General features: G+C 35.8%; 2 protein-coding genes across 4 annotated transcripts; both read right to left on the reverse strand.

Moving 5' to 3' along the window:
* Nucleotides 1–1,094: 1,094 nt before the first annotated feature.
* Nucleotides 1,095–2,930, reverse strand: LOC131639409 (uncharacterized). The gene is made up of 9 exons (XM_058909906.1): nucleotides 2,911–2,930; nucleotides 2,705–2,832; nucleotides 2,522–2,625; nucleotides 2,305–2,451; nucleotides 2,063–2,220; nucleotides 1,843–1,963; nucleotides 1,588–1,758; nucleotides 1,306–1,356; nucleotides 1,095–1,226 (listed from the first exon to the last, which is right to left on the reverse strand). Exons 1-9 carry the CDS (start codon nucleotides 2,928–2,930, stop codon nucleotides 1,095–1,097), a joined length of 1,032 nt encoding a protein of 343 aa, XP_058765889.1.
* An 11,510-nt stretch (nucleotides 2,931–14,440) lies between these two features.
* On the reverse strand, nucleotides 14,441–18,277 carry LOC131639416 (potassium transporter 10-like). Of its 3 annotated transcripts, none has more exons than XM_058909915.1 (9): nucleotides 18,088–18,277; nucleotides 17,667–17,862; nucleotides 17,344–17,566; nucleotides 17,017–17,259; nucleotides 16,865–16,915; nucleotides 16,520–16,780; nucleotides 16,258–16,425; nucleotides 15,912–16,166; nucleotides 14,441–15,762 (listed from the first exon to the last, which is right to left on the reverse strand). In XM_058909915.1, the coding sequence occupies exons 2-9, from the start codon at nucleotides 17,790–17,792 to the stop codon at nucleotides 14,729–14,731; spliced, it is 2,361 nt and encodes a 786-aa protein (XP_058765898.1). In that variant the 5' UTR covers nucleotides 17,793–17,862; nucleotides 18,088–18,277; the 3' UTR covers nucleotides 14,441–14,728. The 3 variants fall into 3 exon arrangements, with proteins under 3 accessions (XP_058765898.1, XP_058765897.1, XP_058765896.1); XM_058909914.1 differs by having other exon boundaries at nucleotides 17,344–17,569; nucleotides 18,092–18,276; XM_058909913.1 differs by having other exon boundaries at nucleotides 17,344–17,569; nucleotides 18,088–18,276.
* Between the last annotated feature and the right edge of the window lie 2,171 nt (nucleotides 18,278–20,448).

The raw sequence follows: 20,448 nt of genomic DNA on the forward strand, positions 1-20,448 counted from the left end.
TTCGCCAACAGTCGAAGGTTTATGCTCCTTTCTTTCATTCAAGTCTTTAGAGTACAAGGCTGATTGAACTTCTTCAAACGTCAGGGACTCCCTTCCATACAAGAGAGTTTCTTTGAAGTGAGCATGTGATCGAGGCAAAGAACACAATAGTAACAGCGCTTGATCTTCATCATCGATCTTCACATCAATATTTTCAAGATCAAGAATCAGCTTGTTGAACATATCCAACTGCTCAGCCAATACTTTGTCTTCAATCATCTTGAATGAATACAAAGCTTGCTTCAGGTAGAGTCGATTTACCAGCGATTTGGTCATATACAAACTTTCAAGTTTCACCCATAACCCTGATGCCGTCGTCTCCTTTGATACCTGCCGGAGAACCTTATCACCAAGGCTCAACAAAATTGCGCTGTGTCCTTTCTCGATCATATTCTTCTTCTCCGCTGCCGTCAATTCTGCATTCATGGCTGCCTCTCCCTTCAACGCTTCCAAACACCCCTGCTGAACCAGTAGGGCTTTCATCTTCAAGCGCCACAGACCGAAATCATTCACTCCGGTGAACTTTTCAATCTCATACTTTTTTGAAGGCATCTTCTCCACGCTCACCGCACCAATTTGTTGTGAAAACGATACCAATAACAAAGTATAATAGGGAATTAGGGAACAGAAGAAGAACACAAGAATTGGTTATAACTGCTATTCTTTCACTTTCTCTTAAAACAAGATTACAAGTTTACAAGAATAACAAATAACCTCTCTCTCACCCTAAATTAGGATTTGCAGCTTACAATGATGAGAGACTAGTATGTTATTTATAATAAAATCTAACATACTAACTAATGGGCTTTTTCAGCAAGGCCCATTACACAAGCCAACTTAATAAACAAGCTAACTTAACAAATTAGGGTTTAAACACTAAAACCTAATTTAACATGCTAACAACCCTAGCATCTTCGACATCTGCATGCTAGACCCATCTTCGACTACAACATGCACACTTCGACACCAACATGTGAACAATCCTTCGACTTCATGCTTAACTCTGTCGAACCAAGAAGCTACCCTTCGACAATACTAGAGTTCGATCCAATATCTCACATGTTTGATGAGAGTTCTCCATCGCATAATCCTTCCAAAGTTGTCGACTCTGTTGATGCACCAGGAAAATGCCTCTTACCAATAGGGGTGACAGCATCAGGTTTGTGCTCAGAAGTAATTTCAATGTCCTGAAGTTAAGTTTGAAAAAGTGAATTCATGATTATCAACACAAATGTAAGAAAAGTAAATGCAGAACATGACTCTCACAGTAACCACTTCACAGTCCTCAAGTGCAGCTATCTTGGCCTCATCAACACTCTCTTTAATATATACATAGTTAAACATAGTCATACAGATTAATATACCGGCAGAAAGCCAAAAAGACACGCATACAGAATTTTAAATTTGTACCTCCACAGCCTCTGATATTATAGTTTGGATTGGAGTAGGTTCCTTTATAGTTAGGAAAACAAAAGCAAGATTAGTGGCAGGTTCATTATAATAGCATTAAATCTATTATAAAATGAATAACACTTTATAAGACTGTACCTCATTGTTTCCCCAATTTTCCTTAAGTTGCTGAATAATAGGGTCATTTTTTATAAGCATAACGACTGAACAATTCTTCCAGCGTGGATTCCATTTAACCTTCATAGCCATTTCCAAATTCAACATCTGATCAAGGGCTAATGGGAAGTCCAACGGATCAATAATTCTGGCCTATATAAAGAAGTAGCAGCATTAGTGGAGACACCCCTGCTCGGAAAAGTATATACTATTCTGTGTTGACAAAAAGTATAAAACCTTGATCATAGTGTCATGATGTTGAGCTGCAGATAAACCCAAGAGTATTTCACATTCTCTGTTCCAGAAGACAAAATTGCAGCTGTAACCGCCATGTGCAACTTCAATCTCAATCTTATACCTGAAACATCATAAGAAACCTTTCCGTTAAAATAGCCAGAACAACAGACTCATATAAACATGGCATTAACAACATAGGTTAGATGATAAGAACAAAAACCTAAAGATTTCAGCCATGGTTTCATGACCAGTCTCACACTCAAAGGGAGCTTTGTCGCCACGTGCTATAGATTGACAAATATGGCAGGCACGATAGTACCATCCGAATGGAGAGGCGACCAATAATTTTGTGGTAGCGACAGTAGCACAAAATGTAATCTGGACAAAGAGTAGATTATAATATCAATTATGACCACAAATGGTGATGGTTCAAATATATTATGAAACAATAAAAACGCATACATCCCTCAGTTGAATAATGTCAGCAATCGGTAGAACCACAGCCTTCGACAACAATTTTTGCACGGGAGAAAGCTGAGAATTTTCAGAATTCTGTGAGGATAATTGGGAATTTGATCCAAGCTGATCAGATAAAGCTACTATGCTTTCCTTAGGCATTTTGCAAAAAGTGACAAAATTAACATAGGCCTAAATAAAGCAATGAAACAAAAAGGATTACAGTAACAACATACTTGTCTAAAAAGTCTTTCATGAGAGGGAAATCAGCATCAACACATAAAACGGTCACATTATAGGTGTTTGTCACAGACAGAGGATACTTTCCTGCATAGATAAATTAGAATTTTTCTGTTATTTATATGAGAATTTGCTTAGAAATGCCATTTATAAGTGATGAAGTAACCTTCTTCTTTGAATTTGGCATACTGAAGCAACACAATTGTAGGAAGGGATGCATCAACCCTTTCTTTGTTAAACCTGATGAACTGATCCGCATATGATTCCCAAAGAGTACAGTTCAACATGTTGTTGCTAAACCATAATGACAAAAAATTAGCATATAACACATTATTGGAAAATAGGAGAGTCCTAAGCATTCAAAGAAGAAACCTGTGATCACGCAACACCATGTTAATTTGTTATTTCTTTGCATCAGAATCAGTCTGTGCATAACCAATATTATCCACCATTCCAATGACATCTGAAATAAACATATAAATTACATAGAAATCCAAAACCAATCAAAATCAAGAAAAGAAACAGGGACAAAAATTATATACTGAGCAGGACATCTTTGACAAAGTTCCCTGTTATGATGTCTGAAAAACTTGTAAAAACAATCGGCTTCGGCGGTATATCATGCTTGTCTTCATCGACGACAGAAGTTCCAGCAGTAAACTTGACAATATGTTTGTGACATGACGCCTTGAAGGCCTGAACATTCGCAACTGCCTTAAAATTTGATACAATATAGGTATGACCTAATAGACATTTTTCCTTGAACACCGACACATGCGGTGCTGGAACAACAGCATGAATATCATCACCCTGTGACAGAAACCCAAAAACGTTAGCCATTATAGATCACACATAATAGGGAAAAACCATACGTAAATCATAAACATGCGATATCATAAATATGGCAATTACGGATTTGTCTACGAATATCATTTTGAAATGTTCCTTGTTATTAGAAACAACATTCCATCTGTGGTGAATCCTAACAGCAATCTTCCAAAGCTCTTTTCCATCGTTGATGTTCGATATTGTTTCAACAGGCCTAGCCATGATGATGCAAAAAACACAGTACACACAATTGAGTAATCACAGAAGACTGATACATATATATATGTAAACCACTACATGAGGCCATTTATGGGTGCAAACCGTTTAGAACGTGGATGGGCAGAGGGAGTCAAAAAATCGTAACTGCACCATCATGAATGTGTGAGAAGTTGAATGCAGAGAAGTTCAATGATCAATGAAAAACTGCCGCAGCCCACAATTAGAAGCAATGATCAAAAGGCAAGAATTGGAAGAAATGATGTGGATTATTGTGGGAAGAGATGCTGATGTGGCATAGCTTAGAGATGGGATAGTGTGTGAACTTTCTTATATGATAGATAGAAAAAGACTTCAGTTCAAAATATTTAAACGATAACATATTATACACAAAATTAATAAAGAAGCTTTGTACTTATACGGAGTATAATAGTAGATATTTTGTTTACCAAGTTAGAGATATTTTACAGTTTATGATATGTGAATGAGTGATACATTTACATCACTCTTTGAATATGTATATGTAGAGATTTTTTACGGTTTATCATATGTGAATGAGTGATACATTCCATATGTAGAGTTTTTTTACAGTTTATGATATGTGAATGAGTAATACATTACATCACTCTTTGAATATGTATATGTAGAGTCAGTTCATCTTTGGGAGTTCATCTTTAGGGAAGACCGATCTTTTTGTCTATGTATTCGGCCACACATAGTTTGAAGTTTTTTTAGTACAACATGACAGATGAGTTACTCCTTCCATATGGATATATGGTTTAGCCAATTAGAGATTTGAGATTGACTGCTTTATATATGGTGGTCCCACTTGTGAGGGAAAGTCCTCGTGAGTCATCTTAGTCATGTCGGGCGATGTGGCGGGTTTGCCAATTCTTTTTATAAGATGGATCACTCATAGGTGATAAGTGCCAAAATGTCGATGTTTTGAGTATGTAAATAGTGGCACTTATCGATACTTTTGTTAATACCGTTTGAATAATTCCCCGTTTTGTGTATAAATACGTATACTTTGTGAATAATTGTATTTTCATATACTTTTATACCATTTGATAGTTTTCCCTTTGTTTTTATAGGTATTCATGCTTATTGGAGCCTTGAGGAATAAAGTGTCAAAGGCACGGCTTCGATTTCGCAATTTCGGTGAAAGCCCGCTTAGCCACCATCAAACGGACTTCCAAAGACTCAAAATAAGGATGACCAAAATCATCATTTTGGTTTCCACTCATTCATTATTGGATAGAGCATTGAATAAGCTTTCCAACGCTTCGAACCGGGCGCAATTCGGAGTTACGGTTCTCGAGTTATGGCGAAAACAAAATCTGATTTTTAGCAGACTCCGCTAAGCGGAGGGGGTCCGCTGAGCGGAGCTCCAGCGGGGCAAATCAGCGTCTGGAAGCAATTTTGAGTCCGCTGAGCGGAGGGGGTCCGCTAAGCGGACCTGCTAAGACAGCAGCTCGTTAAAAGGGGCCAAAATCACATTTTTAGGTCATGGTTTGGGTATTTTTGAGTCCCAACACCATCAACTTCATTCTTAGAGTAGGATTGACTTAGAAAACAACTTCGGAGGTTGCATAAGGATGATCGGGGGTGGATTGAGCGTCGAACGGAGCTGACAAACCGGGAGATCTTCGGTTCATTTCTCTTCTTCTTTGTGTATTTCTCTTTGGTTGGGTATTGTTTGTATATTTACTTGAATCTTATGTATATTTACCGATTATAATGTTATATTTAACTTGCTTTACAAATCTGTGTTGATGTTATCCTGGATTTTTGCTCTATGCTGGGGATTTGGGTTGCTTTAGAGATAAACTTCTTGAATCTTTATCTAGGATGATAATCTGTTGGTTCTGAACTCTAGAGATAGATTTAGAGCTAGCATTCACTGTTTGTATCTGTTCTTAATGCTTTTGTGTTTGAGCGGCGCGCGAGAGATCGCCGACGCGAGAACACGAATGTTCTCGTGACTTCGCGTTAGAGATAACCTTAGTTGTGAGATGATCTCGTTTGTGCTCCAGAGATGGACGCTTATGTGAGAGATACGTGATAACATAGATGAGTATCGTAGGTTGAGTATAATTGGTTGGTAAGTGTATGTTTGTGAAGAGTGGATATATTTACATACCTGATAAGTTATTTCTCTTCTAAGAATGTGTTTATTCTTTTCCTGTCTATATCTTTGTTTACTTTTTGCTCATTCAAAACCCAAGCTCGAAACCGTAGAAACTATTGAATGGCATCTCTCCATCTCTGTGGACGATAATTCCCGGATCAATATTTCCAAATCTTTTTTGTTGCTTGCCCTATACTGCATTCAACAATAGGCTGCAACAATGATATCAAAATGGATTTGGATTATAACATGACGGTTCATAGTTCTTCAAGCGCGAGAATTATAAGAGCAAAGTCGTTTAAGAAAAACATGACAGTTCAAACTCCCTCAAATACGAGGTCTATAGGACCAAAGTGGTTTAAGGAAAACATGTTGGTTCACATTCCTTCAAACACGAGGTCTATATGAGCAAAGTGGTTTAAGAAAAACATGACGGTTCATGGTCCCTCAAGTACGAAGCTTGCATGGACGAAGGGGTTTAAGGAAAACAAAATAGTTCACAGTTCCCCAAACACTAGATCTATAAGGTGCCAAGTGTTTGAGGACGACATAAAACAGTCAATAGTCCCTCAAGCACGGGGCATGGAATGGGCAAAGTGGTTAAGGGTGAAAACAAGACAAACCATAGTCCAATTAACCATGAAACCTGCAAAGGATGAAGTAATTGAGGGCATATTGTTAAGTGTGGTATTACGATGATGTCACAAATAGGTTTAAAACTAAATTTGATTGTGGTCGTCCAAATAGCTCAGACAATTGATTTCCTTATCAATTGATCTAATTAGAACACTAATTGTGTCATTAATGATGGGAATGATAAAAATGTCTCGAAAAGGACTAGTTAATTTAGGTCGTCCACTGGCTTATTTGTTCGCGAGCAGAGTCATTTATATTTTATACTCTTTCACACTAATGATGACTATATGATACTGACGACTACTCAAGCTAGAGGGGTTTTTTTCCCCTATAAATAACTTTTTTTTCCATTTTCATTTCAACTTTTTCCAATATTCGTTTCACATTGTAGTTATTTCACTTTTATTTTGCCCGCTTCTACGAACTTGTTTTTCTTCACGTTCTGACGAATCTTTACCACAAGTATTTTTCTCTTCCTAAATTTATGTATCCTTTCAATTTTTTGCTTAGAATATCATATTCATTTTGGCTTGTAACGCTAGCAATAGTGTAGTTGAGCCTAAAACCCATGAGAAGATGTATGAGTCATGGCGTCACTGTGTTAAGAGTTAGAAGCGAGAGGACAACAAGGTGAATGGGAGATTCGTTGACATAAATATTTGGAAATTATGAAATAATTCTAATCGTATTTATGATAGAGGCAAGAGTAGTGATAGCAAGGCCGTCTTTGAGGGCGGGCTACCGCACAGGACCTCAAATTTGTCACAGTTAACTTGTGGTTAACTATGGCCTCATAAAAGGTTTATAATGGTTAAACTATGGTTAGATAGGGCCTTCGAAAAAACTGAGACGGATGTGAGTGATAGTGACATTGTTTTGGTGTCTTCTTACCTAATACCAATTTGACTACAAACGATGACTTCAACTACAAGCATTACTCGTTTTAGTAGTGGTGTCATGAATATTAATATTTGTTTAATAGTGAGGTTAGGGTGAAACCATTTCAGAAGATTTATACATATTGAATACAGAAAGGGAAGACAAAATTTTGATAGAACTATGTGTCAAAGGCGGCAAAGCATGTGTAAGAAATACTCAGGAGAGGGGGACGGGTAATTCTACATGTATACATGCGTTATAATATACACGTGGGGGAATTTGATCAGTGTATTTTTATGCACGTCTTTTCATGTTTGTACTCAAGCATTTCATTGGTTTGTTTTAATTATTTTTATGTTTTAATATGTTTTTATAATTTATTTTATTTTTACACTTATTTAATTTTCGCACTTTATTTTTCAGCTTTAGCAGTCTGCACGGAAACAATTATAACTGGAGTTTTGGGAGTCTGATTGAGGCGTTCTAATAATCGCCGGAAAGCTAAGAGAGAGAGCTACGACTTTCATGTTGGAGCCGAAGTCAGATTCGGAGCCTGTAATTCCCAGATTTGCGTTTGAAGCTGCAACACTTTATATTTCCAGTTTCGGGTCGCTAGTAATGGGCATGGGTTTTGTTTTTGACCCAGTTGGGTTGTAAACCGGTTGGGTTGTTTTTCCTTTAGACCCTAGCAGCCGAAAACACTGTTCATCGTTTTTACTATTCACGTTTTTTTTCACTATTCACGAATTTGAGAGCTTGTACGAATTCATGGAGAACTAAACATCCAGGATCAATCTGCTGTAATCAAATTCCACTTTGAGGTTCTTTTATAAATTCCATATTAATCTGTTTCCTTTGAATTATTCTTATAATCTCAATTATTTGCTTAATTTGGTTGTGGCTATAAGATATAATTCTTAAATTCGATTGTTGTTGTTGTTTCTGAATCATATTCGTGTTACCGTAGCTTCTGCGTTATCGCGTTCGATCAAATTGTGTTTGCTTAATTCGCAATAGTTTTTGTTCCGTTTGCTTAATTTGGATTTCAGAAATTCCTTCGTATAATTGCTATTGCGCTTGTTGATAGTTCTTGTAATCGAATAGGATCAGACCCGTTTGGAAATTTATATGAATCAATGATAAGGTGGAAGTCGATACAGTAGGTTGATTCGTTTTAGCTTAATTATTAATCACTTATTTTATAATCATTTTTTCTGTAATTCGAAACTGAACCAACCCCCCCCCCCAAAGTCGACTTTACATTTGGTTAATAAACAAGAATCCTTGAGAACGATATTCGAGTCACTTATCGCTATCTACGGTTTTATTCAAAACAACTCGTTTTTGATCCGCGCGCGACAGCGGATCAGTGGGAAATCTCTTCAGTGTCTCTGAGGATGACGTTCTAAATAGAAATAACGCCGCCCCTCATAACTCTTCCATTAGGGGATTTGAAATGTTATGTGGGTCCACTGTAGATATTTTATTTTCATTTTATGGTACGAAAAAGGTTGACAGGGGTAGTTGATTTTCTATAGAAACCCTTTCCAATAGGGGGCTATTTACTTTATACTCGTCAAATTACAAAAGCTAGAAAAACAAGTTTTCTTTAGTGTGGGTCGGTTCAGATATCTTTATGGATATATTTGAGGACACCGAAGCCCACCGATTTCCTCGGTATTAGGCAAGTGAGACTATTTTGATATTAGGCTTTGATTATGATAAACTTAGCAAGGCACAGAAGGATGACATCGACATTTTAGGATAATTCTACATTGTGAATAGAATTAATGGAGTTCGAAGAGGCGAGCAGGTTCTCGGAGATTATTTCCATCAGTATCCTTTGTTTGATCGTGCCCACATTTATTTACTTGTTTTGTTTTTTCTCTAACCTCTTACTTTTTGTGCATAAATAATGGCTCCTTTGTTTTGTTGGCAAATATGAGGGTCTGGAGAGGTGAGCCAGGGGTCAATAATTAAAAGAGAAATTCCTATGGTCTACTGAATTTTGGTTCTAATAAGAAGAGGCTAGTGCGCGAGACCAAAGTAATTCATGTGGTACCAATTTTCATAGTGAAGCCTGCCCCACCTGATAAAATTGGATCTTCTCGGGAAAATAGGCACACAATTGACCTTGGAAAAATATCATATTTATTTGAGATGCTCGTAGGCGAAGGTGTGGCAGGCCTTCATCAATGAGCGTATTATTTGGCGCCTTTCGAAAGTCAATAAGTGTGTTTCTTATACGATAAGGGTTTCAACAACATCAAATTTATATATGACCATCTTGACATTCCATAAGAGTTGTAGAAGGCGAGGACAATGGGTGCGAAGCAATAATTTCAAATGGTGGATACTTACAGGTTGAGAGCTTCCTTCTAAAGAAAACTATGTTTGAGGAAAATGATTTAGTGGAGAAGAATGGAGGGAGGATGATAACTAATCTTTGGAAGATTAAGGGAAACATAAATCTTAACAAAACTTTATTAGATTTGAACAGTGTGAGGACCTGACACAGATAAAATAAGATATGCGGACTCTAAAGAAAATAAACAATTTCAATACTGGTACCAAGGGGTCACTACAGGCTAACTTGGAGGAGTCATGAGTGAAAAAATTCATCAACTCTAATCAGGCCTTCAAGAAGGCAAAGAAGTTGATGCGGTTCCTGTACCCCACTCTTGACTTCAGTAAGCTCAACTTATTCTAGTTCGTTTGAGATACGAAGCTGATTGAAGAGTCTGATGAAAAGAGTACTTCGTCTTCTAGAGAAACTCCATTATAGATCAAGAGATTACACTTCTTTCTGATGAAGAGATTAGGGCCTGCCCCGGTTCAGCCTATTCTTGAAGAAGAGGCCACACCCATTTTAAAAGAGGTCAGACATATTACTTGATAGGATAATTCATACATTCTACTGAGGATTGACTCTATTTGTTATTCCCGGATGAATATGTTATAATCGTTTCAAAAAGAATTTGTAATTCCACTCTTTTAGATGTAATTTGCTAGATGACTTTATAATCCACGTCTTTTTAAGGTTTTAATTATTTTTTAGCAATTGACTTTTAGATTTTTTGTATTAAAATATTTATGTATGTTTATGTCTATGGATGTCCCTGGCCATTATAACCTACTACTCAAAAGTTTGACTTGTGTCACAATTTAGTGTTATGATGCATAGGTGCATAAATATGCCTCATAAGGTATAATGATACCTCAAAGAATGCAATTATCCCTCAAAGGGTGCAACAATATCCAAAAAGACACAATAATATTTTAAAGGGCACAATGATACTCCGAAGGGCATAATGATATTCCCGAAGAACACAATGACAACCCCGAGGGCATAATGATTGTATGAAGTACACAATATTATCTAAATGGGTAAAAAACATCGTGAAAATAATATTTGTGGGACAAATAAAATGGGAGAATTTACATAAATAATGCATTATGACAAAGTAATAGAGCAACATGCTTATAGATAAAAATATGCTTAAAAGGTTTTAAATGCAATAAAACTAATCACATAGAAGATACTAAAAAGAAGATAAGGAACATAATAGATAACATCAGGGCCGGCCCTAGGGGTAGGCCACCAAGGCTACCGCCTAGGGCCTCATTTTTTTATTTTATATTTATATGATTTCACTAATAAATTTTTTAAAAAATTACTTTTTAAATTATTTTATATACCAATTAAATAATAATAATACCTATTTAAAATATATAATAATTATTATTATTTACCATGTGTGTTATATAATTTGTTAATTTATAAATCATAAGTATAAATAATAAAATTTTGAATTCCTCAATATAATAGGAGATTTAATATCTTTTTTTTTTTAATAATTTTGACATTGTTTTTCAATTATGTTTTTCTAAATAATAAGAAGAGTATTTAGATTAGTTAATTTTAGTATCAAATATAATATTAAATGAATTAATTATGATAATGTAATAGTTTCACATTCTAAAACATCTAAAATATATTAATTAAAAAAAATATATATTTTTACTATATTAAAAAATTTTGATTTAAAATTTCGCCTTAGGACTCGAGATGTGTTGGGCCGGCCCTGGATAACATCATATCAATAAAATTGATATAAACTAGTAAAAGATAAAAATTTAGAGATATCATATCAATTAAGTTGATATACAATAAAACTTGATATACAAGAAAATGTTATTACATAATAAAATATATGAAGAAATAAATAAGAATAGAATGAGAGCTTATTTAAAGAAGGAATAATGCTTAACGGTACGATAAGGATGATGCACGAATTGTAACGAAATAATAATAACCGCAGGATGAAACATGTAAACACCGTTGTGCTATTAATAACCATACAATGAAACATAAAAGTACCATTATTAAGTTTTTTGGCTTCCGTATATTTTATTATATCCACTGATGGACATGTCGTCAAAATTCGTGAAGATACGGATCGTGCTATATAGCACTGCTCATAAAATATACGGAAGCCAAAAAACTTAATAATGGTACTTTTATGTTTCATTGTATGGTTATTAATAGCACAGCGGTGTTTACATGTTTCATCCTACGGTGATTATTATTTTGTTACAATTCGTGCATCATCCTTATCGTACCGTTAAGCATTATTCTTTAAGAGCAGTGCTATATAGCACGATCCGTATCTTCACGAATTTTGACGACATGTCCATCAGTGGATATAATAAAATATACGGAAGCCAAAAAACTTATGAAATGGTTCTACGGACAATGGTTTTGTAAGAATATCCACAAGCTGATTTTTAGCATCCACGTATTAAAAAATTACATCATCTTTTTATACATTATCTCTTAGAAAATGATTCCTAATATCAATATGCTTAGTGTGTGAATGTAAACTTGGATTCTTGGTAAGCGTAAAGCGTAATTGAATTAGTATTACCACAATTAATTGGAAAAGAACCATGTTTTAAATCATAACAATTAACTGTTTCTTTAGCCATATGACTTGTTTACAATATTGATTGCGGCTACATATTCGTCCTTGGCAATAGAAATAGAAATATTATGTTTCTTCTTGTTTTGTAAGAAATCAAACCATTTCCAAATAGGTGAAAAGTATCACTAATACTCTTCCTATGTGATTTAAACCCGGCAAAATCAGCATAAGAGAAACTTAGTAAAATACATTCACATCCTTTAATATACCAAAGACCATGATTTGAGGTTTTGTTAAGGTACATTAAAATGCATTTAACAGTCTTAAATTTATATTCTCGTGGGAATCTTGAAATGGTGCACATACATACATTAAATATAATGTCAGGTCAGCTTAAAGGAAAATAAAGCCAAGTTCTTATTATAGCTTTGTATTTGGTGATCTAAATCTCCGGTCCTTGTTTGTTTTAAGCCATTTCCTAATCAGAGTCATGTTTCCCGGAGCTAATTGTTGGGCAAATAAAATCTCCCTGGTTAGATTCAAGGATTTGCATGATTCTTATCATGACTGCATGCGTTTCTTGATTATAATAAAAAAACTTTCTTATTTGAATTATCGCGCGTTGAATTTTAGTCAAAGTCCAATTTTATGCATGCTAAAGACATTTTAGTCAGAGCCTAATTCAGGGTATCATCAAGGGCATTACAAAATCTTAGTCATGCCCGTTGGGCTTTGCAATGCATCTCTGGCATTTCAGGCTACTATGAACCTCATTTTTGAGTCGTATATGTGTCGTTTCGTCATCATTTTTGACGACATCTTGGTGTATAGCCCTACTTTGGATGACCACTTACAACATCTTTGAGGTAGTGTTTCTGTGTTTAACTTCGCATAAATTTTACATGAAACAATCCAAATGCGCCTTTGCCCAAAACTCCATTGAATATCTTGGTCATATAGTATCCATGGATGATATAGGGCCTGACCCAGCCAAAATCAGTGCCATGATAAATTGACCAGCTCCCACCAGCATCAAGCAGCTGCAAGGCTTTTTGGGTTTGATAGGGTTTTATAGAAAATTCCTCCAAGGATATTCCATCATGGCAGCACCACTCACCAGTTTACTTAGGAAGGACTCTTTTGAATGGAACAATGAATCAAATAAAGCTTTTGAGGCCTTAAAGCATGGCATGTCAGACGCACCTGTGTTAGCTCTACCTAATTTCTAAGGGGTTGTTTGGGAGTTGGTTTTTGGAGGGTTTTGGAGGAGAAGACTTTGGAGGGTTGCGTCTATATCTAGAAATATAGATATAGTGGTATTCATCGAGCTTTAGGAAGGTTACAAGAAAATGTTTTTTTAGGAAGGTATGCGCAAGGACGTGGCTGAATTCTTACGCCAATGTGTGACTTCACTTGTCAGTAGATGAAACTTGTAAACCATGCTCTCTATGGCTTGCTTCAACCACTGCTGATTCCTGACAAGGTGTGGGAAGACATCTCGTTGAATTTTGTAACTGGTCTCCCTTCATTCCAAAATCATACAGTGATACTCGTCGTGATGGACCGGCTTTCCAAGGCTGCTCACTTTGGTATGCTACCTACACATCTCACGGCTTCCAAAGTGGCAGAACTATTTGCTTCGATGGTGTGTAAACTACATGCAATGCCCAGGAGTATGGTTTCAGATAGGGATGCCATATTCTTGAGCCATTTTTGGCAAGAATTGTTTTGCCTAAGTGGCCTTAAATTGCAAATGTCCTCGGCCTATCACCCACAAAGTGATGTCCAAATCGAGGTTGTTAACAAGCTGCTCCAACAATATCTCAAATGTTTTGTGCACAACAAACCTCAGAGATGAAGTCACTTCCTTCATTGGGCGGAATGGTACTATAATACTGCAGTTCATAGCTCCACAGGGATTTCACGATTTCAGGTGGTATATATGGAAAAAAATCCTCCTAACTTGTGAGATTGCATGGCAGGTAACACAAACATCCAGGCTGTTGAAGATACCTTGGTGGAGAGAACTGAGGCGCTGCAAGACTTAAAGAAAAAGCTTGCTAAGGCTCAAGAAATCATGAAAACAATTTCAAATAGAACACAGACCCCTCGCCATTTTGCTGTTGGAGACTTGGTATTTGTGAAATTAAGGCCACATCGATAAAACTCATGTGTATCTACTAGGAAGTGAGTCACCAAGAGTTTGTTGGAAAACTGTTGGATTCTAGCTAAAAGAAAGTATTATTATATATGTACTAGTTGTATAATGAATGAAGGCAAGCAAGAATTAAATGAATTAGTATCTCATTATATTCTCTGTGTTACACACTTACCTTCCAAGTTCACTCATAACAAACTCACACTAGTTTGATAGTTTCAAAAGCTAGTTAAAGAGTTTTCAGGTTTCAACAAATAATTGAATCCCCAAGTTATGAATGTAACAATTGACATATTGCAGATCCTGTACACAAAATCTAAACAACCTTTAAGAAACAGTAACTCTGCACACAATGGCAGTCACAATGATAGATAATCTTATTGATCTTTATACAAAGAAAATAAGGGGAAAAATGGACTATACATAGAAAACTTGACCAACATTTAAGAGACTCTCATGAGGAATATTGAAGATCACACTATTTTCCCTGCATATCTTTCTAAGAAATGCATATATATAATCGACTGCTATTTTCTTGTAGAATCTTGAATCCCTACTAGCAACCACAACTGTGTTTCCTAGTATGTGAACAACACCGGCTTCTCTACAGTTGCTTAAAAACTCATATTCATCAACCTCACTGTAATGGCTAGAGGATTGAAAAGTAACATTCACATGTGCCGGCGATCTTGCAGGAACTATTGAGTCGACTGATGAAATTGTTAAATCCCCGTTACTCAATGAATTTGTGTTTCCGTTGTTATTCAACATGAAATCTCTCGACTGCTCGGTTTGCGGTTCACATAAGCTGTATTCAGAATCCGAGCAACCTTCCATCATGGATTCAAGTCGAACAAACATGAAAAGGTTGTGAAAGAGTTTCTTCTCAAAATCATCGTCTTTCTTATGCAGGTCTTTATATCCATATCGTGCCACGCATCGAAAAATATGGTAGTTCTTTGGTCCGATACGCTTGACAAGGAACCGTTCTTCTTCCGGGACGGTGTAGACGGGAAGATATTTCACACAGACGAAAACAACGACAGAATGAATGGCTGGTAGGTTGGTAATAAAATGAGAAAATATGTGGGGAACTCCACTTGCAAGTTCTGTGTAGACTAGGCCGATTCCTGGAACACGAACTAGTCCTAAACTGGGACCGAGTCCGAGAATCCATGCCATTGAGACTTTACTATGCAATTCAAACTCGTAACGCTTCAGTGTACCATAATGCCAAACATACATAACAAGCAGAAATACTCCGGCAATTGCAAGTGGGGCCCACCCGCCTTGATCGACTTTGAAGAGTACAGCAGAAAAGTATGTGCATTCGACAATCAACGATAAGCCAGTGAACAAAACCACAAGAATCCAATGGCAGTGCCAAACTAATATCATTACCAAAACCATGAGCAGTGTTGTAACCAACATGACTAACACAACAGCAGTACCTGTCATTACAACGACATATTCGCTTGTTAATAACCATAATATTTTTTCCAAATTGGTAAATATATGAATCACAAACGGAAATTTCACAAAAAATAGAATGATTGAATGAAAATAATGGCTCACAACATTTGGCGAAGAAAAGACTTACCATATGCATTACCAATCTGACTTTGATTTTTAAAGCCAGCAGTAACAGCAATGCAAAGAACCATAAGAATCCAATTGATATCCGGGATATATATCTGGCCAAGGAACTTTTTCGATGTATGTACGACTTTGACTCTTGGGAAACAGCCATGAGCAAGGGCTTGCTTAATGATTGAAAAGGTTGCTGTTATTGTGGCTTGGCTCGCAACTATTGCTGCTAGTGTTGCAACAACAAATACTGGCCAGTATATTTTTTCTGCAGAAAAAAGGATAACTAACATCTACCAGATGAAAATCACTCAAAAATCAGAAACTATTTTCTATGTAGGGTGACAGACATGACAAACCTGGAATAGAGCGATAAAAAACATCTTGTGAATGATGCAAGTTATGCACCAGATAAGCCGCCTGTCCAGAATACGCTAAAAGAAGGCAAGGAAACACAAGAAGAGTAAATGCAATTTGTACCGACGAGACTGGAAAATTGGCTAAGTCGGCAAAGAGAGCTTCTGTCCCTGAAATCAATCATCACAAGTTGTCGAGTTTAAATCAACAGTTATAAACCACCATAGTCTAATGCGAGTGGTTGGTGCTGAAAATCAAACCTACCGGTTATGCTGAGCAAGATTCCGCCAAGGGAAAGCCAACTATCTTTTCTTCCGTTTCGTATATACCGATACACATAGAGAGGCGAAAAGGCCTTTAGGACTCTGCCACCAAATCTCCAAATGTTGTATATACCTATGCCTCCAATTAGGAGAAACCAAACCAGAACAATTGGAGCAAAGAGCCAACCAACTTTATCGGTACCATAATGTTGCACGCTGAATAGCCCAACTAATATTATAACAGCAACAACCACCACTACTCCTGTAACACAAATGGAAGAAAAATAAGAGAAGAAAAATGGAAGACAGAGAGGATTAGTGGAATGTTAAAGGTGTAGGACCATACTGTTATCGATTTCAGGTTTGTTTACTCGGATGCCACCAGCAGCGGATAAAACTACATACGAAAATTTAATTGGATGAATAAAAGGAAAGCTTGCATTTAAAGAAACACGAGGAACAAATGGAACAAGAGGATCGTCGAGACAGAAAACAAACCAGATATAGCCGGAGTAAGAATACCATCTCCAATCACCATGCAGGTACCAACAAGGACAAGAATAAGAATGGCTCTTTTAATAAAATGTCCCTCTAACCATCTCTGAGTTTTCGACGCAAACGACCTTTCATGGATCGTAGTCCGGCTATATGTTGTCAATTCTTCATCCGTGCGATGCTGGTTAGGAATGATTTTAATATTGGCATGTCGGCATAGCAAAGAATAAAGCGCCAGTGTTCCACCTGCCCCATATATGTAATAATCTCGGTAAAACTTAAATGCACTAATATCCAAATGAACCAAAAATAAGTAAAACGAATATATACCTTGACCGTTGTCATTTGCTCGTAACACAATAAAAACATATTTGAGCAACGGGACAAGAGTAAGCGAGTAAATGATCAACGAAAGAGCTCCGATCACGTCCTCTGGATCATCAACTCCGTGAGGAAACGTGTTATAGAAAACATACAACGGAGAAGTTCCCAAATCTCCATAAACTACACCCAGACTCTGATATGCGAGCCGTATAACCAACAGTGCCGAAAACTTCTGAACAAATCAAAATAACAAGAATGAGAAAACATAGGGATCTATATTGAAAATTTCAGCAAAAGCAAGAATGTTAAAAGGGATTGTTGCATCATACTTTTTCTCTATACATATTTCTGAGCTTTCCTGCTTCCTCGTCCATCGATTGGTCGAGTTTCTGCTCCATATCCCACATATTACCTTTGTTATCATTCTCTTCATCAATTTCCAAATCCGAAGCCATTTCGAACTTGCTTCAATAATCTCCAACTACTAAGTTCTATAAACTCAAACCAAGGCTTCCAAAAAATAACCTATAAAATTGAATTACATCTATCAACAAATACTAAGAACAAAAATGATTAACAATTCTGAATAACAAGATTCTAACTACAATCAATTTTTCAATACATAACAACATGAACCAATATTAGAACTAGTTCAATACTTCAACATGCAAGTTCAAAGATAATAATCTCAAATTCAAAAAAAAAAAAATCAAAAAAACTGCTCAAGCTGAAATTCAAACATGAACTCACCTACCAAACAACCTCGTACTTGTCACATAGAATTGTGTTCAACAGAAACATATGGTTTTGGATTCATGAAGAATTGAATAGAACAGAAACCTATGTTTCTAGTTCGGTTATTGAGGAAGAGAAAATCAAGAAGCTAACGAAAACACCACTGAACTGTGACAAAATGATTTATGACAACGAAAGTGAAACTTAGAGACAAATTGGACCCACTGTACAACTTGTTCTTGCATTATTATTTTATAGAACAAATACTATTTTATTGATATTTTTGTTTTTATAATTTTTTTATATATTTATTTCAAACTATTTTCTATTATTCATTTTATTTAGACATATTTGGTATTTCTTGGATTGAAAAGGACTAGAAAATAAGATAAGTTCGATTTCAATTCTCAACTAGATATCTATATATTTATTTATTTTTATTCATTATGCATATATTTATTTATTAAATTTGACTAGGTATTATTAAAAGCACTAGTTAGTGCAACTTGATGCTATTTTCAAATGTCAATGATAAGTGACGAAGAATCATATATTTTATTCATATCATAGGAATAGTATAATAGTAATGAGAATATTTAAAAGGAGGACTTCATTGATAATTAATTTGGAAAATGGATCTAGTTTCATCAGAATAATAATACTAATAAACTATATTGGTTAAATAATAAAAATAATTTAGAGGATCAGAATAAAAAAAAAGCAATAATGCAGAAGAGTACGAACTCTCACGATTTTTTGTTTGTATATAATAATGATAATGATTGTAATGTTAATTTGGAGTTATGTGACATCATAGAGAGACAACTATAGTGAGAACAGACAAAAAGAATACTGGTACAACTTAAGGTTTTTTGTTTTTTTTTAAAAACTACCTAACACTTCTTGTCAAAAAATGGTAAATAATAATAGTATGGAATTTTTTATTTTTTAAAATTGACATGATATTTTTAAATTTTTATTTATAGTGTAAATGTTTAATTTTACTAATTTTTTAATTTAACTTTTTTATAATTTTAATCTCTTTAAAACTTCTTAAATTTAAAAATGATGTGGCAATTTAAATCTGGTGTAGAAGACTAATTTGAACACTCTACATTAACTTTTTAATTAATTATTTTAATAATTTAAGACATTTAAGGTTAAATAACCCAATTTAAAAATTAATATTAACGAGGGAGGCGTAGAAGTGAGCTCTAACGTCAAGCAATGTCTTCGTATAATTGTAGATGGTCATTTTCACAACAGTTGTGATGGTGTTGGGTTCATCTGGTGTAGCCCTCTATAATGCACATACTATAAAGGCTATGGAGGCTAAACACTCATACAAACCACCTTCATCCATGTCGACCACATTGTTCTCTAAAGATTCTCTTTTGGTTGAAGTTGATACAGTTTTCAGGTGCACTAAATCATCCCCCAAAGGGATTTCATGTGGTAGAGATGGTTTGCGAGCTCAACATTAATTGGACGCAATGTGTGGAGAAGGTTTTGTTGTGTCTAAAGATCTCTTATGTGAAATCACTCAAGTTGTTAACTTATGGTTGGGAGGGAGATGCCCGATGAGTTTGGCAGAGTTTCTTGCCTTAGCACCTTTGACATCATTTAGGAGGTCGGTCCAAGATTAGGGCTCATATTGAATAAGATCTTTTGGCCTTCGTGTAATGATAGTAAATTTTATGGGGAGTTATTTCCTTCAGACATTGGGAGGCCGATGTTATGGATGAAGTTGTTTTGATGGTTTGTTAGTCGAGATGAAGAATTTATGGAGGGTTGTCCATGAAGAGGGCGGTTGGGTTGTTGTGCTAATGCATCTCCTGCCACAACTATGGGATCCTCAAAGTGAGATTTTTCTACTTCGTTCTTGCATGAGTATCGCTAAACTATGTTTTGGCCTTAGAACGTGTCAACCTAATCATATTGATGATCTATGCCAACAAATTTGTCTTGTTAGAGTACAGTACCAGCCTTAAATACCGACTTATGATTATCTTATTTCCTGTTGATATGGTGTGCTCTATTTGCCGTAAGACGTGCTTAGATACATTTAGGGAACATGTTATTCATTGCAAAGAGCTTCCAGGATTCAAATACCGAAAAGACTTTGTTAGGGATGTCATATTTGATATATTTAGACGTGCAGGGTATTTGTGAAGAAAGATGTGTTTATGAATTTCTCGACTGACCCATAGGAGGATCGACTCTTAGGTCAATAGATGTTCTGGTGTATGGATGGGTAAGAGGGAAACATGCATGTGTAGATTTGACTGGGGTTTCGTCACTGGTGGAACTGAGGATTATAGGTTTTACCGTGGGACAGGAAGCTCTCAAAGTCGCTTCAAGTAAAGTGGTCAAGCA

The sequence above is a fragment of the Vicia villosa genome, unplaced genomic scaffold, assembly GCF_029867415.1.
Source record: "Vicia villosa cultivar HV-30 ecotype Madison, WI unplaced genomic scaffold, Vvil1.0 ctg.002617F_1_1, whole genome shotgun sequence".
Lineage (NCBI taxonomy): Eukaryota > Viridiplantae > Streptophyta > Magnoliopsida > Fabales > Fabaceae > Vicia > Vicia villosa.

What these genes read in the sequence shown, in the direction of transcription:
- LOC131639416 (XM_058909914.1), bottom strand. Translation starts at nt 17,792, where the DNA reads ATGGCTTCGGATTTGGAAATTGATGAAGAGAATGATAACAAAGGTAAT. An exon ending in TTTTTATCGCTCTATTCCAG is followed by an intron (nt 16,167 to 16,257) that starts GTTTGTCATGTC and finishes TTTTTTCTGCAG; the next exon opens with AAAAAATATACTGGCCAGTA. An exon ending in TCAGATTGGTAATGCATATG is followed by an intron (nt 15,763 to 15,911) that starts GTAAGTCTTTTC and finishes TTGTAATGACAG; the next exon opens with GTACTGCTGTTGTGTTAGTC.
- LOC131639409 (XM_058909906.1), bottom strand. Translation starts at nt 2,930, where the DNA reads ATGGTGTTGCGTGATCACAG. An exon ending in ACATTATTCAACTGAGGGAT is followed by an intron (nt 2,221 to 2,304) that starts GTATGCGTTTTT and finishes CTCTTTGTCCAG; the next exon opens with ATTACATTTTGTGCTACTGT. An exon ending in ATCATGACACTATGATCAAG is followed by an intron (nt 1,759 to 1,842) that starts GTTTTATACTTT and finishes TTCTTTATATAG; the next exon opens with GCCAGAATTATTGATCCGTT.